This window comes from Alnus glutinosa, chromosome 13, assembly GCF_958979055.1.
Source record: "Alnus glutinosa chromosome 13, dhAlnGlut1.1, whole genome shotgun sequence".
Lineage (NCBI taxonomy): Eukaryota > Viridiplantae > Streptophyta > Magnoliopsida > Fagales > Betulaceae > Alnus > Alnus glutinosa.
In genome coordinates this window covers 25,420,700-25,437,740 of record NC_084898.1, presented here as the reverse complement: position 1 = coordinate 25,437,740, position 17,041 = coordinate 25,420,700, and the positions used below count along the sequence as shown (strand labels likewise).

General features: G+C 33.6%; 1 protein-coding gene and 1 long non-coding RNA gene across 4 annotated transcripts; one reads left to right on the top strand and one right to left on the bottom strand.

Moving 5' to 3' along the window:
• The first annotated feature begins 546 nt into the window (after nucleotides 1–546).
• On the top strand, nucleotides 547–5,286 carry LOC133854077 (ankyrin repeat-containing protein BDA1-like). Its single transcript, XM_062290104.1, has 3 exons — nucleotides 547–1,346; nucleotides 1,674–2,195; nucleotides 5,101–5,286. Exons 1-3 carry the CDS (start codon nucleotides 753–755, stop codon nucleotides 5,269–5,271), a joined length of 1,287 nt encoding a protein of 428 aa, XP_062146088.1. The 5' UTR covers nucleotides 547–752; the 3' UTR covers nucleotides 5,272–5,286.
• Nucleotides 5,287–13,499: 8,213 nt separating this feature from the next.
• On the bottom strand, nucleotides 13,500–16,292 carry LOC133855007 (uncharacterized). Of its 3 annotated transcripts, none has more exons than XR_009896905.1 (4): nucleotides 16,095–16,292; nucleotides 15,187–15,305; nucleotides 13,906–14,052; nucleotides 13,500–13,786 (listed from the first exon to the last, which is right to left on the bottom strand). It is a non-coding gene; the product is annotated as an uncharacterized LOC133855007 (long non-coding RNA). The 3 variants fall into 3 exon arrangements; XR_009896906.1 differs by having other exon boundaries at nucleotides 13,906–14,081; nucleotides 15,187–15,235; XR_009896904.1 differs by having other exon boundaries at nucleotides 15,187–15,235; nucleotides 16,095–16,290.
• Nucleotides 16,293–17,041: the final 749 nt, after the last annotated feature.

Below are 17,041 nucleotides of genomic sequence, written 5' to 3'. Positions count from 1 at the left end.
CGGATCTCTCGTCCCCTCTTTAACCAACAAAGTGTAGTGGGGTTATAATTTCCATATATAATACTCGGACTAACCAGCTAACATTGACCCATTATCTAATAAATTAACGTCCGTCTTCGTACCAATTTAAACACATATTTTACTTTTGGATTGTGTTGAATCGTTTCCCACTAATTATTATTTAAAGTTGGGTACATATAAAAAAGAAGAAGATTTAGGATTAGTAAAGGAAGGGTGGCATAATTAAGTATTCTTGTGAGAGTAAGGCAACCGCGACTTTAATTTTAATTTAAAAAATATAAAAGTTTAGAGATAAAATTTTAATTTTTTTAGGGATTTTTTATAGTTTTTTTAGGGACTTTCCCTACCTCTTTTCCTATTTTGTTTCATAAACAAAAAGAAAAAACACACATAAGATTCCAAGACCCACCAGACAAGCTGAGGAGCACGGAATATTTTAAAAGAAAATGGATGGAAAAAATTAAAAGAAGCAGGATTGGTACACATCCGAAGGTGGGTTCAGGGAGCATGTGTTTTTCTCATCCCTATATCCATCCATCTTAGCATCATATGTTCACTCAGCCAATCCTATAAAAGGAGGCCAGACGAGCTAATCTTCTCGATCATTCGCCAAACAACTAAGAACTTTCCTCATCTCCTCATAGTAGCTAGCTGAGTCGTTAGTTCAACATTTTAGTACTGCTTAGCTCATTTTCTTTGATTGCCTGACTACCACTCTCTTCTGAATTCTAATGGATCAGAGTTTGAGGGATGCTGCTCAGCAAGGAAGCATCGATGCCTTGTACGCATTGATACAAAGGGATCCACATGTTTTGGACAGAATCGATGCCATTCCATTTGTTGAGACTCCTTTACACACAGCTGCATTTGCAGGGCACACCCAGTTTGCCATGGAGATCATGAGGTTAAAGCCCTCATTTGCTAGGAAGCTTAACCAATATGGTTTCACTCCCATGCACCTTGCTTTGCAAAATAACCAAACCCAATTGGTATACCGACTAGTTTCTGTTGATAAAGACCTTATCCGGGTCCAAGGAAAGGGGGGTGTGACTCCTTTGCATTACGTAGTTAAAATAGGAAATTTCGATGTTTTGTCCAAATTTCTAGAAGTTTGTCCCACATCTATAAAAGATGTAACAAATCGAGGAGAGACTATTCTTCATATCTCCTTGAACAACCACCTACATGCTTTTGAGTACCTTCTAAGATGGCTTCAGTGGACCACGATTGAAGATGCTTCAGTCTGGGAAAAGAGATTGCTGAATTGGAAGGACGAGGAAGGCAACACTGTGTTGCACATTGCGGTATCCAAAAATCAACCCCAGGCAAGTTCTCTCCCCTCATGGTTTCTAATTAATTAGGGGAATTGAGTGGGCGTCTAGGGGGTCAATCTTGTTGGTCGAACGAATGATACTAATTAAGGATTTAATTTCAGGGCCGGAACATGCTAAAAATTGTCTTCTAATGATTTTCACTTCAACTTTTGGTACCGATATTTTATGTTCTTTCTTATTTTTTTCTTTATTGTGTAACCTTACGTAATTTTTGTCCATTTGTAAAAAATTTAGAATTTTTTTTTAGCCAGGGGGTTGAATATTGTAAACTCTTTTACAGTGATGAGATCAGTAATTATGCATCACTAAATCATGCAGGTCGTGAGGTGGTTATTGAATGCTCGAGTTCATATAAACCTTCAGAATTTAGAGAATCGTACAGCTTTAGACATCTTGGAAGGACGAATGGAAGTCAACAATGAGCAAGGACAAATGCAAGTCAACAACAATGAGATGAATGAGATGATTCAGATGAATGATATGTTACGTCGTGCTGGAGCTTTAAATGACTATAATCTTCCAATAGTTGAACCTCATGAAGCTTTCCTCAGATCTCATGGCCCAATTTACTCGACTCGAGGAAAGTTCAGTATATCGATGCTTCGTCAACGAAAGAATATGACAAATGACTTGCGCAATATGTTGTTGGTGATTTTGGTGTTGTTCATAACAGCAACATACCAAGCGGCACTCAGCCCTCCTGGAGGAGTTTGGCAAGATAACTGCAATCCTCCAACTGATCAGTTCAATACCACATTGCCGATCAACGTTACTCGTCATGAACTTAGTCCTACCCCACACAAGGCAGGGAAAGTAACCATGAATAACACATATTATCTGGTACTATTTTTTACTAATACTATTTGCTTTGCTCTATCAGCTGCCATGATATTCATCCTCCTCCTCCCGTTAAATAGTACTAGGCTTATGTGTTTCTCACCCATGATATTCCTCTATCTGTCCTATGCGATTTCAAATTCCGTCATAGATCCATGATTTGTATCACATTTTCCTAGAAATTTTAATCATGAATAAAACTTTGGGAAAATATCAAATATTGATTTCTTATGCTTTCACCTTTAATTTTATCAAGATGCTTATTAATTACTGTGCTTTTAGTTTTATCAAATACATATTTGTACCTTTCAAAAAAAAAAAAATACAAATTTGTAATTGAATACTTTATCACATAGATAAAGTATATCTATATTCAACCAATTTTTCTAACAAATTAAATATTAATTATAATTAGGGTCATGGAGCCAATTTTAAGGGTCGTAGGAGTAAGGGTATATACATGTGGGCTGATATTAACCACCCGCATCTGTTATTCACAATTAACCACTATCCACATCCGCACATCAAATGCAGTTAGCAAAATCACAATTTGCATATATAGATGTATATAGTGCTTTTAAAATATGCAAATGAGGTTATTAACCGCATCCTCATGTACAACACTACCACTACCTAGGTGGCATGGAAGTTGAGTTTGGTGAGAAGTCGAAGCAACGGCGGAGACAAAGGGGGGCGAGCAGGGGCTCTCGCCCCCCTAAATGTCTAAAGATTTTTTTTTTTTTTTTTTTTAGATATCTGAAAAAAGAAAAAAAAATTACACTAAAAAGAAGAAAAAAAAAATATTGATGCTGATGCCCGCCCCCTGCTGATAATAGAAGAAAAAAAAAATTACATGGAAAAACCAACTGTAAAATATATATATATATTATATATATAAAACCATTAAATGCTCAAAAAGAGGAAGGGAACAATTTTGTGAAAAAACACAAAAAAAAAAAACCTTATATATACATAGAATACATAATTACCTCTCAACCGGATACATCCACCGGTAGTGTACTGGTCCACCAAGTCGACATTCACGAACCAAATGTATGACAACATGAACCATAATTGTAAAGAAGCCCGGAGGAAATATTTGTTCAAGCTTGCACAATATGATAGGGATTTCAGCTTCATGTCGGGCTAGATCTTCTTCCGTCAATGTTTTTGAACATATACCCCTAAAAAAATGCAGACAACTCTATCAAAGGTTTCACAGCCTTCTTTTCCAAGGATCCACGCAAAGCTATTGCCAGCAGTTGTTGCATGAGTATATGGTTGTCATGACTCTTCATACCAACAATGGTACGGGCTTTAAGGTTCACGCAACGGGACAAATTGGAGGCATATCCATCGGGTACTCTAACATCTTTGATCACTTTTAAGAAATTAATTGTTTCCTCCTTAGACATCGTATAGCACGCCGCTGGTATATATGTTTTGCCTCTCTCATTTGTGAATGGATGAAGTGTTTTTCTCAAACCCATTTTACGTAAGTCCAAACGTGCTACGTGATTGTCTTTTGTTTTTACTTTCATGTCCAGTAGGGTCCCAATGATATTATCCATCACATTTTTTTCGATGTGCATCACATCAAGGTTATATCGTAACAAATTATCCTTCCAATAGGGCAATGTGAAAAAAATACTTTTCTTTTTCCATACCGCGGTCTCATTTGCCCCATAACCTTGCTGCACAGTTTTTTATCGTTTGTCTCTTCTTGTGTCTTCATGAACAACATCAAATCCCTGTAATTGTCGTAGGATTTCACCACCATCTGGAATAACAGGCGCAACACCCAGCTCTTGTTTACCGTCAAAGGTTCTTGCCATCTGTCGCCACTTATGATCGGCATACAACCATCGTCTATGCCCCATATAACAATATTTATGCCCGTATGTCAACCATGTTGACCTCGTTGAATGCATACAACAAGAACATGCCATTGGACCCCTAGTACTCCATCCAGATAAATCTGCATACGCTGGAAAGTCATTTATTGTTCACATCAATGCTATCCGCATAACAAATGACTTCTTCTTGGATATGTCATATGTCCGTACCCCTACATTCCACAACTCCTGTAACTCTGATATTAAAGGTTGTAGGTAGACATCTATATTCATTCCTGGTGCAGTTGGGCCTGGAATAATCATAGATAATATGAAATACTGTTGTTTCATGCACATCCAAGGAGGTAGGTTGTATGGAACCAACATGACAGGCCAAGTACTGTGGCTTATGCTCATGTTCCCAAAAGGGTTAAAACCATCCGACGCTAGACCAAGCCTAACATTTCGTGGGTCTGATGCAAAGTTTGGGTGTAGTGTATCAAATGTTCTCCAAGCTTCACCGTCTGCCGGATGCCTGAGCACACCATCTTTTGTGCGCCCATCAGCGTGCCACCTCATGTGGGAAGCGGTATGTTGTGACATGTACAACCTTTGCAATCTTGAAGCCAATGGAAACCACCGCAACACCTTTACCGGTCGTCTCTTCAATGTTTGGGATGACCCATCTTCTTCAATAATTTTGTCCTTCCACGTTGATGCTCCACACACTGTACATGTATCTAACTTCTCATTTTCCTTCCAGAATAACATACAATGATTTTGACAAGCCGGAATCTTTTCATATCCAAGCCCCAAGTCTCTTAAATATTTTTTTGTCTCATACATACTTTTAGGCAAAGCTGACTCATCTGTTGGTACTATCTCATTGATGAACTCAAGCAACAATGTAAAAATCGTATTACTGAGTCCACCCATACACTTCAAGTTGTATAGATGAACAATAGCTGACAATTTGCTATATTGTGTTTTATCATGAAGTGGCTTGTCTGCATCCTGAACCAAGTTGTAGAATTTCTTGGCACTCTCATCAATCTCTTCATCAACTGCTTCAGGTACATAATCAGCTTCCACTTCCACTTGACACTCATCATCGTCTACCCGAGTACTATGCATGCCAAAAACATCTTGCAACATGGACTGCATCGTTCTTGACTCGTCGGGTATTGGTACAATATTTGCAGCCAGAGTTGGCTGGGGAGATTCAACAACACGTACTTTATTAAGTACAGGAGCCCTAATCTGAGAGCTGGAAGGATCAATTGTCTATTCTCTCAACTTAAATAAATCAAAATTATCTCAAGCTGGTAATCTAACTTGATTTCAACCTCAAAGGCCAATATGGTGTTTCCAGCTTTCCCTTTATATTTCAGTGTGTTTTAATCCTTTTTAGAGTAAAAAAGTCTAAAGAAGTATTTTAGAGTTTTTTACTAAACATGCCAGATTTTTGTTTAGCACAACTTTTTAGGTACTAAAAATATTTTTTAAGCTTCTCACCACAATAAAGCATCTTCAATAAGCGATTCATATGGCTCATAAAACCTACATTAAACCATTTTATCTGTCTAACCGATACTTCAAAATAGAGCATTTCCATCCATTTTGTTACGATAATGTATGAAAGTTTACCGTAGCACATTTTAGTCATTTTTTTTTTTAATTATTATTCATTTCTCTCTCTATCTCCCTTCTCTCTCCCTCCCTTCAACTTTAATAATAAAAAATACATTGAAAAATAATATTTCCAGATTAAACTCATCTGCCGTACGTATGTGGCATATATTTCTTGATTTAAATTTATGGGGTTTTTACTTCAATTGATCCAAGAGTAGAATAGTCTACGAAGGTTTACTCCAAAATAAGGTACGATGGTATTCATCTAACTCCATCCATTACATCAACTTCATTAGAAGGAACACTTGAATTGGCCGGATGAACATTTTTACACACACTCTCACTTTTATATTTTTAATTTCACTCATGACTTTTAAAATTACTATTGAACTAAAATTTAATAATAATCATTCTCAAATCTAGTGGTAATTTTAAAAGCCGCTCAAAAAGTGTAAGAGTAAAAGTGTGGGAGTAGGAGTTGTACTACTCTAGGAGCTAGTAGGAGTGTGTGTAAAGCATTACTCTCTTTCTTTTTTTTGCCACAAAAAACAGAGTAATGTTAGAAGTTCATCTTGTGTCTCTAAAAAAATGATGTGGCTTTTAAAATCATGCACTATTGAACTTATGATTGATCACTATTAAATTTTGATCAAATTGTGATTTTAAAAGCTACCTCATTTTTTAAGAGATACAAGAGTGAAACATGAGAGACTTTTAAAATTACTCTATAAAAACCACTTTAAAAAAAAAAAAAAATAGTGTCACAAATTAGGTCTAAAATCACTGAAAAGGATTAATTTGTTCACAAAGAAGCCCACGTTTTATTTTTTTTTGTGAGCCCACTTTTTGTTATGAATGATGAACTCCTCCGGCAGATAAGAAATACCTCCTGCATGTCTCTCGCCTTAAGTCTCCAGAGTTTTCCTTTTTCTTTTCTTCTTCTTCTCCCTTTTTTTTTTTTTTTCCTTTTCTTTTTTAATTTTTTTTCCTTTTTTCTTTTGTTACGTACGGTGGTATTATCTTAATGGCCTATTGTTCCATGGTTTAAACTTTAACTTTGCCCAGAAAAAAGAAGCTAAGAAGAGCATTATTTAGATTTAAAAAAGAAAAGAAAAAGTAGAGCATTGAACTTTGAACTTTGTTACGGTGGTGTTATGGCTATTAATATTCCATGGTTTGAACCTTGTCAGAAAAAGAAAAGAATAATAAAAAAAAAAAAAGCTAAATGAAAATATAAAAGAATAGCGGAATAAAATAAAGTAAATACAATGATTTTATGTGGTTTAGTCTTTGACGTATGTTCACAAGATAAAGCCATATACTGCATATCGTGCTCTTATTGTTTTATAATTTTACAATACAAAAGGTTTTGTTTACAGAGTTTACATACAATTTGAATCCAATATAATCCTAATAAAATCTCTTAATTAATTTAGGATGATTAATTCAATATCATCAAATCCATAGATTCAAAGTAATATAACCTTTATCAAAGATAATACATATACGGTAAACCCCACTCAAATAAAACTAATACATGGATAATGGGTAATATGAGGAGGACTTTCTCCTATGTATTATGTGACTTTTTACAATTATTATAGGATCAAAGTTCAATAATGATCGATCATCTCAAATTCAATGGTGATTTTAAAAATCACATAACATTTGAGAGAACACAATGAGAACTCTAGTCTTCCTTATGACATTACTCCTCTGTATCTCTTAAAAAACCCCACCCTTTATCTTATTTCACTCCAAATACCATACTAATTAATTAACTGAATCATCGAAGTATCTCCAATCCTCAAGGACCAACAGATCCAGTAACGATTTCTAATTTTTCTAGGTAATTCATCGCTGGTCCAATAGTTCAAAAAATTACATCATTAGTTTGGCGCTATATGTGAGAATTATTGACATAAGGAACATCACAATGAGCTCATACTGCCTTCAAAGGAGTAGCTTCGATCAGCCGGCCACTTGCAAAATAAGAGAGCTGAGGGTATCGAATATATCTATCTTAAATTGACCAAATATATTTTTGTATACTCTTCCTTGGTTTTAAGGTAATATTAATATATATGAAAAAAAAATTCAAACGTTTTTTTATTTATTTATAAAATTTAAAATTTATTTTTGATAGTAATATTTGTTTAAATAGGCCACCGAGAGAATAATTCTGACGACAATTTCTAGGCTCTGGTATATTGAAGCGGAGATGCCGAAAATGCTATAATTAAATGAGAGTCACTGCCACAAGTTACAATTGGAAGCCGCACGTGTATTCATCTTGAAATCCAGTGCACGTACGGCGCAAAAGCTATGAACAAGGTCAGACGAAAGAGACCTTTACACACCAGAGAAAAAAAAAAGATATGATCTGAAATTTATAACGATTAGGATTTAAGATTGACATAATGTACATAATTTTGTATTATTTAATTTTTTAAAACACGTGTTAACTTTGATTTCATATACATTGTTAGATATATATATATATATATATATATATATATATATATATATATATATATATATATATATATATATATATATATATATATCAATTTTAAATCTTGACCTTTCATTTGAAAGGATAGTATCTATTTTATTTAATGAAATAAAGAAAATCCTATTTTAGGAAAAAAAAAAAAAAAAAAAAAGTGGGTATTCTTTTGTGTAATTTACTAAGATATTGCCAAAAAAACAATTAATATAAAATACTAATTAATGAAATCATTTTGTTTATTGCGCATATATGTTTCTTCAAATTTTTTTTTTTTTTTTTAATTTTTATTGATCTCTGTATGGATCAGAACAGCTGTGGTAGAATCGCTGGCTGAGGAAGAAATCTGAGTAGGAGGGGCGGGAGTGTCACCTGTGACATAACCATACAGAGAGTGACCTTCAAGGTAGGGGACGATCTGAGCAGCCCATACCATGTAGTTATCACGACCAAGTTTGGCTGGAGAAAAATGGTTTGAGTGGCTAGACTGCAGGGGAGATGCAAAGCTAGAATTAATGGAAGAAGATGAAGACGACATAATGAGAGATGAAAAAAAAAAAAACTGGATGTTAATCCTTGAAAGGCTCTGATACCATATAATGACACAAGAATATTTGGTTAAACAATCCCAAATAATCCTTTGGAGATGCTTTGTATTTATAGACAAAGTTTACAGTGGTTGTAACATAGTAGAAGTGTATAGAGATAACATTCTACACGTAATCAAACTAACTTGATATATCTTTACATTTGAATTCTATTCTATCTTAGTAACACTAAAATAGCAATTATCCTCATCTGTTATTTTGAAAGAGTATCCACGTGTGACTTTATTGAAGAAGAGTCCTTATAGGTTTGTATTTCCTTTTATGAAGAGTCCTCATGAGTTGAGGTTCTAATATATATCATGCAGATTGTGAGATTGTTTTTGCAATTCAGTACTGTCGATAGAAAAATCAAGAATTCAAGTGATCGTAATTAGGGGGCTGTCACCCACAGATCAATTGTGCGAGACGTTTAATTAGGAGGCTCAGGCCCTTGGTTAGCCCGAGTGCTGCAATAGCTGATGCAAAGTACTTTAAAGCTCGTGTCAGTAATGAAGAGAAATTATACATAATGTTTCTCCGTCTGACAACGAACATCACAAATGACATGCGCAATGTGTTGTTGGTGGTTGCTGCGCTGCTTTTCACAGTCTCCTTCCAAGCAGCAATCAGCCCCCCTGGAGGAGTTTGGCAAGAATTCAAAAATCTTGATGATAACTCCACGAAGATTGACCTCGATCAGTATCCAGGGACAGCAATCGTGCCAAACCCCATTTTCGAGATACTCGCGGGTTTAAATGCTACATCCTTTTTTGTAACAGCCTTTACAATATTCCTCCTCCTTCCAAGTGGTTTTGGAACTCGCCTGTTCAGCTTACCCCTTTATACCCTCGCTCTGTTTTTTAGCTTGTCATGGCTTCTCTTAGATCCCTCTACAATACTTCACGTGCAGTGGTGCAGATTTGGGATGATTTTATCCTTTTTACGGTGATATCTCCTGCTGTGTTTATATGCTTCTTAGTCATCGTGAGTTTCAGGCGAAACAAACTTGTCGCGGCCTTTCGTCCAAAAGTGAAAGTGCTGGACACATCTCTTACAATGTGAGTTACGTTAAGCAACTACGTACGTACGTACTAGCTTTATTAATTAGTTTGTATTAATTGTTGGTGAAAGAAGGATTTATCGCGGCCTTTCGTTCGGCAAGACGCGTGGCTGGATCGTGGTACGTCCTCATCGAGCCGCTCATGATCGAATATGATCGTGGCCCACGTACGGCCTTGGTTGATTATTCATTTTACTAGCTAGCTGTAACGTACGTACCGCTTTGTGATATATATGTCATTTTAACCTTTTATTTTATGAGTAATGATTCACTACCACCTAAATATACAATTTTTTACCACCTTGTTTATGTGGCAAGGTGGTCCCCCACTTTAATTTATTTTTAAAAAATAAAAAAAATTCAAAAAGTAGTGGGGGACCACCTTGCCACATTGGCAAGGTGGTAAAAAGTTGTATATTTAGGTGGCATTGAATCATTATTCTTATTTTATTTTATTTTTGGTGTGTTTGTGTATCATGCTTGTAATATAATGGAATTTCAGTCCGTACAACTGCGATAGATATATGTTCATGATTTCTTATTTTTTGTAATGCATGTGGTCCATGCATGATTATATTCGGTGCACGCCGGATCCTTACGTGAATTAGGCTACTGCCTATAAACTCTCAATTTAATAAGGTCTCAATTGAAAAATACTAATAGAGATTTATTTTTTTAAAAATAAAAAAAAAAAAAAAAAAAAATTAAGGCCCTAATTACCATCAAATAAGGCCCCAAATTAGGTAAAAATAAAATGAAGAAATGCATTAATATAATGCAGGGCTCCAATTTAATAAGGCCCTAAATTACGAAATATTAATGGAGATTTATTTTCAAAAAACAAGAAAAAAAAAATTATAGGCCATAATTTCCAACCTTCAAAATTGAAGGTTTTTTGAAACTTGATATCTATTATGATATTGATGGCTTAAATTTATCTTTAGAATTAAAAGTTTTAACAGAAATTTTATAAATAGAAGAAAGTATTACTCCAATTGACACATTAAATTATATAAAATGTCTTGATTCTTTTTCCGAATGCAAGTATTGCTTATAGAATTTCATTGACAACACCCGTTACGGTTGCTTCTACAAAAAAGAAATTTTTCAAAATTAAAATTAATAAAATTCTATCTAAAATCAAAAATGTCACAAGAAAGATTAAATAGATTAGCCATATTATCAATTGAAAATGAAATATTAAAAAAAATGAATATAAAAACTTATTAAGTAATTTTGCATCCCAAAAAGAGAGAATAACGTATTTTAGATAAAAATATAAATTTAAATTAATTAATATTTTAATTTTAAATAAAATGTCTCACTTAAACTTCTCGAGTAAAGCCCCAAAATGTATCAAGCCAGTTCTTATTATATTATTCTAAAAGGACAATGGACTTCAAAACTCAGTGATAACACGCCTGCATGCGTGCACACCCCTACGTATGTAGTACCCTACGTACATACGTATGTTTAACATATCTAATTGCTTTAAAGGCTATATTTTGCTTTTATAGTTTTATATATTGACTGCACCATTATGTAGTGGGGGCATGAATGAAAAGCTCAACACCCTTTTAGATAATACCCAATTTTTGTAAATAAAATGTGCAGTGAGGCAAATATACCCACCGGTTGTCAAAGAAGTCCACAAATCAAATGTTAAACTAATCCTCCTAGGACAAACATTTAATAAAGACTTAACCTTTTGTTTCTCCAACATTTGCATATTAATCAAATCAGTCTTAATTAGCAATATTTCTACTAATTAATGGTACATCACTATGCAAGTTTCTATGAATTTCTCTTACACCATCATATTCAACATATAAAAAAGGCAAGTCATGCTTAATAATCATACCAACCAACAATTCTCTATATCTTTTAGAATAAAATTTTGAGGCACTTACTGACAGAGTTCCTTGATCTCTAGATAGAAGCATTTGTTGAATATCATGATCATTTTTCCCCCTACAAACCTTCATATGTTTATGTAGATTTCCAGTTCCATGTGAATTGTTTGTTATATATTTATAGTCACAAAACTTGTGTTTTGCTCATATCCTTGTGTCATTTGGATCTGTAGAAGGAAGTTCATTAAAATGGGTCCAAACTGTTGAAATTTTCATACACTTCTTCTGCACCGGCCTTTTTTTTAATCATCGGATTCGTATGAATAAAAGGATCTTCCATTGTATTTATTTTAACCATATCGTCATCGAATACAACTGAATCTTCGTTAATCACCGACACACATAATCGTTAGTAAGTTAAAATTTCTGCACCTAATTTCTTATACCTAAATCTGAACATAATTTCTTCTAATCCTATAAAAGAAATTCTGCACTCTCAAAAAATGAAGAAGCATAACACATAATTAGTTAATGACACCAGCATATGATAAGAATAAGAAACACATAGAGGCAAAAGATACAACATAATGAATTTACTGATTGTTTCATATTTGAAAACACATATATACAAAGACTAAGAAAACACATATATACATAGACTAAGAAATCAGCAAAAAAATGGGGTTGAGACTTGCTGGAATACCAAAAGTCATCAAAATATTTTTCTTTTTGTTTTGTTTTTTGTTTTTTTTTTCAAATCTTAACTCATGAATCCATGATTAGCCAATTAGGTTTGGTACTAACGTTATAAACAAATAAACAAAGATTAACATATTAGATTTGGAAGGTTATAAACAATTTTTTCAAAGATTAACAAATAAACAAAGATTAACATACCGGTATCAGATGCAACATCGGAAATGTTATGTTCCCAGTTGTACATTAAGAAGAAAAATATATTCCGCTACTAAATTTTAACTCTGATGATGTTATAATGTCACGTAAAAATCGAAATTTTCACTTATGTTTTTTTGTAAAAAGCGAGGCGTTATACTAGGGTTCCTTAAACTACTCTTATTTATTCGTTATGTATTTGAGTAATTAGACACATAACATTCGATCTCCAAAAATGTTGTCTTGAAAATTTTACTTGAGTCTTGAGCTTTGGTTAATGGATATTGATGCATCTCTGCTTAATTAATTAATTCTCTAGCTACATGCATCTTGCAGGCACTACAAAAAAAAAAAAAAAAAAAAAAAAAAAAAAAAAGATCATTAGCGACGACTTTTGTCGCCGCTAAAAGTCTTTTTTGTCCCCACTATTGATCAATAGCGACGACATGTGGCCGCTAATGTGGTCACCGCATATACCCCGCCTCTAAAGATCAATAGCGGCGACATATAGAGTCGCTGCTAATGTTCGCTCAATAGTGGTGACAAATGTCGCCGCAAAAAAATTATAGAACGGAAATCATTAGCGGCGACACGAATGTGGCCGCTAATGTGCTATCATTAGCGGCGACATACGGGTCGCCGCAAATGATATGAAAAAAAATTAAAAAAAAAAACAAAAAAAAAAAAAAAAAAAAAAAAAATTATTAGCGGCAACATGTATGTTGCTACTAATGATATTAAAAAAAAAAAAATTAAAAAAAAATCATTATTAAAAAATATATATTTTTAAAAAAAAATGCCCAAATTCAAGAACCCATTGTCCCACACCTACAATGAACCCATACCCAAGAGATGAAAAGAACCGGTGAACCCAAATCGTAATATTTGACCGCAACATTAAAACACAAAAATTAACAAATTAAAGACATAATTTTTTTTTCTTCCTTTTTTTTAACTGGCAAGTATGAAGCAAGACATTTCCTTGCCTCAAGTAAAGTTTACAAAGATGCACACCGTATTGAATTAGCTGACTTGTTTAAATAACAATCACATTTCCCTCATTTTGTATAGGATACATGGCTAAAAATAAATATCAAATAAACACTCATGTGAGGGTTTGCACAAAACCGTGTCAAGAGTCTATGTGGTAAGAACATAAAGTGCACATGAAATCCTGCAGGGACATTCATCATTGCCAGCAGCTTCAGCTTTCCGCATGGAATCCTGCAGGGACAAAGATTAGAACATGTGTAACCAGGATAGCACTTTGCAACTTAAAAATACCTTTAAAAAAAAAAATGTCTAAAAATAGGCGCACATCAACAAAAGAAGAAAAATAAGACCTTGATGTGAAGAACAACATCAAACTGGAAGCATTTCATTTCAATGTCAGCCCGAGTCTTCAATAGTTGTGGGGTCATCCTTCTCCTAATATTTTTTTACCAAAGCTTCTTTCACATCCTCCGACATAGCAGGAACCACCTTAGTCACTTGTAAGGTACATATATATGGTGAAAACCTATGTTAAAACACTGAATTAAACAAGCTTATCCAAAATATTTAAGGTACATATGGTGAAAACCTATTAGATGTAGCTATTCCAGATCAACTGTATTTGATATTTCACACCTACATCAATTCTGGTAGATGCAAGCAACTAAATGACCTTTGCCCATCAAAATGCAAGACAACTTATGTAAAATAACCTTATTTTGAAGTACTTTCTAGAATAAAGAAACTAATAGAACAGAAAGATGTTCAAGTTCAAAGGAGCAATAAGACCTCACTGGCTCACCGCAATGAAACAATCATAAGCACATATTATATTTATATACTCTAATTCAAAATATTTTAATGCAAATCCTAATGATGCAACAGAACAGATAAAACCAAGAATGTAAAACATAAACACCAACCCAAAACCCAATGCAGGACACAAACACCAACCCAAAACCATTAGATATATAACAAACTACCTCCAATTAGCTGCTTAACTTAAAGGAGAAATTACAGGTTCCTATCATTCACTACGAAAACAACAGCTTTTTGACTCCTTTTTTTAAAGCTGTTTTAAAGCCTAAAAATGGCTCAAAACAGTTTGAGCCATTTTCAAAACGGCTCAAATCATAGGGTTGGTAAATCTTGTCTTGAGCCGTTTTGGTTCCGGTTGGAGCCGTTTTGTCCAAAACAGTTCCAACAAATTAGAGTCGTTTTAAGGACCCTAAAACGGCTCAAAATTTAAATTAAAATATATATATATATATATATATATATATATATATATATATATATATATATATATATATATATATATATATATATCAGAAAATAAGCTGAGGTGTCCAAAAAATTCAAATTGGAGAGAAATTGAAGCAACAAAACTATCCAAATCCACGAACAAAAAAAAAAAAAAAAAAAAGCATAAAAACTTAATAAAATATGAAACCAATTCATCAACTTGTGCGTGCTCAAACACACCTAAAAAAGACCAGATAAGCATGTGATGGCAACAAAAGTATGAGAATGAACATTAAAATAATTAGATTTGAAAGGATCTTGGAGTCAAAGACCAGAAAAGAAATCCCTTATAGTAGCAAATTTTCAAAAGGTTAACCAACACATACCACATATTCCCAACCATGCCTTTCTGCAAACGACTTTGCAGCTTCTTCACTGTCAAAACCAAGCCCAGCATCACCAACATTAGCATATGGGTCTCCAATGGATGTCCAATGAATAACCACTGACAATAAATCACTAGAATATAATAACTCCTAAATGTCAAATATTTTGGTATGATTTAGAAAATTTCAGGAAAAGCTCAATCTCCCCAATGTTAGAGCAAAAGAATCTGCGTTCTCTCACCAATGGCAAACATGCTCCATGCAAGATGTTGTTGGGAAATAAAATAGCAGAAAACCAAGGACGAGGAGGCGCTTGACCTCAAGCCTCATGCTGCCTTGAGCAATACATCGAAACAGATAACAATATAATCTAAAAATTGTAGGCAGCAACTAGCATTTCATATGAAAGGTAACATGATCAAAACACCCAAGTTTTGGGATCAATGGTATTGATGGTAAATTCATGGAACCTACTTGATTCACTTGGGCAAATCCCAAACACCTAATCTGCAATCTAAATTACAAAACTGGGTTTAGAATATGACTTCTTCTGGTTGGCCAAAAAGGAAAAATGAAGAGGAAGCCTCTTTGAATATTTTCTCAAAAGGAAAAACCAAAGAGGAAATTGAAAGAATCCCGGAACATTTCAACAAAAGCACTGTTTGTCTGCCAAGATATGCTAGAAAATTTCTGACATCTATCTCTATAAAATCAATCTCCAGTATTTTAACTTGGCAAAATGAAATTCCCCAACCCTTGGAATTACAAAGTCATCAAACTCTAGCTATTATCAATAAGCAAGTGATTCATTTGGAAAAATTTCAAAAACACTGAAAGAATGTGACCCATTTAAAAATGGGTAAAAAAAAAATCAATTCTATGGAAAATAAGGTTGGTCAGAGTCGTACCCTACGTCGAAGATGTTCATCTGGGATTCTGGAGACTATGCGGATCTTGCCGGGAAAAGAGAGAAAGAAAAGTGAAGAATAAAAGAAAAGAAGAACAAGAAAGAATTGAAGAAAGAAAGGGAAGGCCACGGAGAAAGGAAAAAAAAAGGTTTGAATTTTTTTTTCCAAAAAGCAGGGGGCGAGCGCGGGACACGAAAAATTTCGTTTCCCACGCGCCAATTACCCCCCCCCCCCCCCCCCCCCAAAAAAAAGCTCCAATTAATATAAAACTTAAATTAAAAAAAAAAAAAAAAAAAAAAAAAAAACTAAAAGATTTAAAAATTTAAAACTTCTTTTTTTTTTTTTTTTTTATATATGACAAAAATTATGTTAATAATTTTAAAAAAAAAATGAAAAGAGAGATTTTCTAAAATAATTAAATCTAATATTTATTTTTTAAAAAAAATGAGTTCATATTTTTATTTCAAAAAGTAAAATAAAATTTTAATCAACTAAGATTATTCTCAATTTTTTTTTTAAAAAAAAATTAAATTTAAATTTATTATTTTTAATTATTTTTAATGTTGTTTCAGTTTGTATATAATGATTGATCGGAGTAATTAATGCACTATGATTGATTAGATGGTCTATTGATCATATTGTTCTATCATAGTCGACCAGTTTACTACACTAGGATCGATCGGACGTTCGATTGAACCTTCACTGTGTCAAGTATGGTCGATCAAACTCTATCACGATCGATAGATCATCCGATCCATCATGATAGATCAATATGATCGATAGATCATCCAATCCATCATGGTAGATCATCTGATCAGTCATTATAAATCATCCGATCGATCATGATAAATCATCCGATCGATCATGATAGATCAATAGGATCGATAGATTATCCGATTGATTATGATAGATCCATAAGATTGATAACGATAAATCATCCGATCAAT

What these genes read in the sequence shown, in the direction of transcription:
- LOC133854077 (XM_062290104.1), top strand. Translation starts at nt 753, where the DNA reads ATGGATCAGAGTTTGAGGGATGCTGCTCAGCAAGGAAGCATCGATGCC. An exon ending in TATCCAAAAATCAACCCCAG is followed by an intron (nt 1,347 to 1,673) that starts GCAAGTTCTCTC and finishes TAAATCATGCAG; the next exon opens with GTCGTGAGGTGGTTATTGAA. An exon ending in TGAATAACACATATTATCTG is followed by an intron (nt 2,196 to 5,100) that starts GTACTATTTTTT and finishes CAACTGCTTCAG; the next exon opens with GTACATAATCAGCTTCCACT.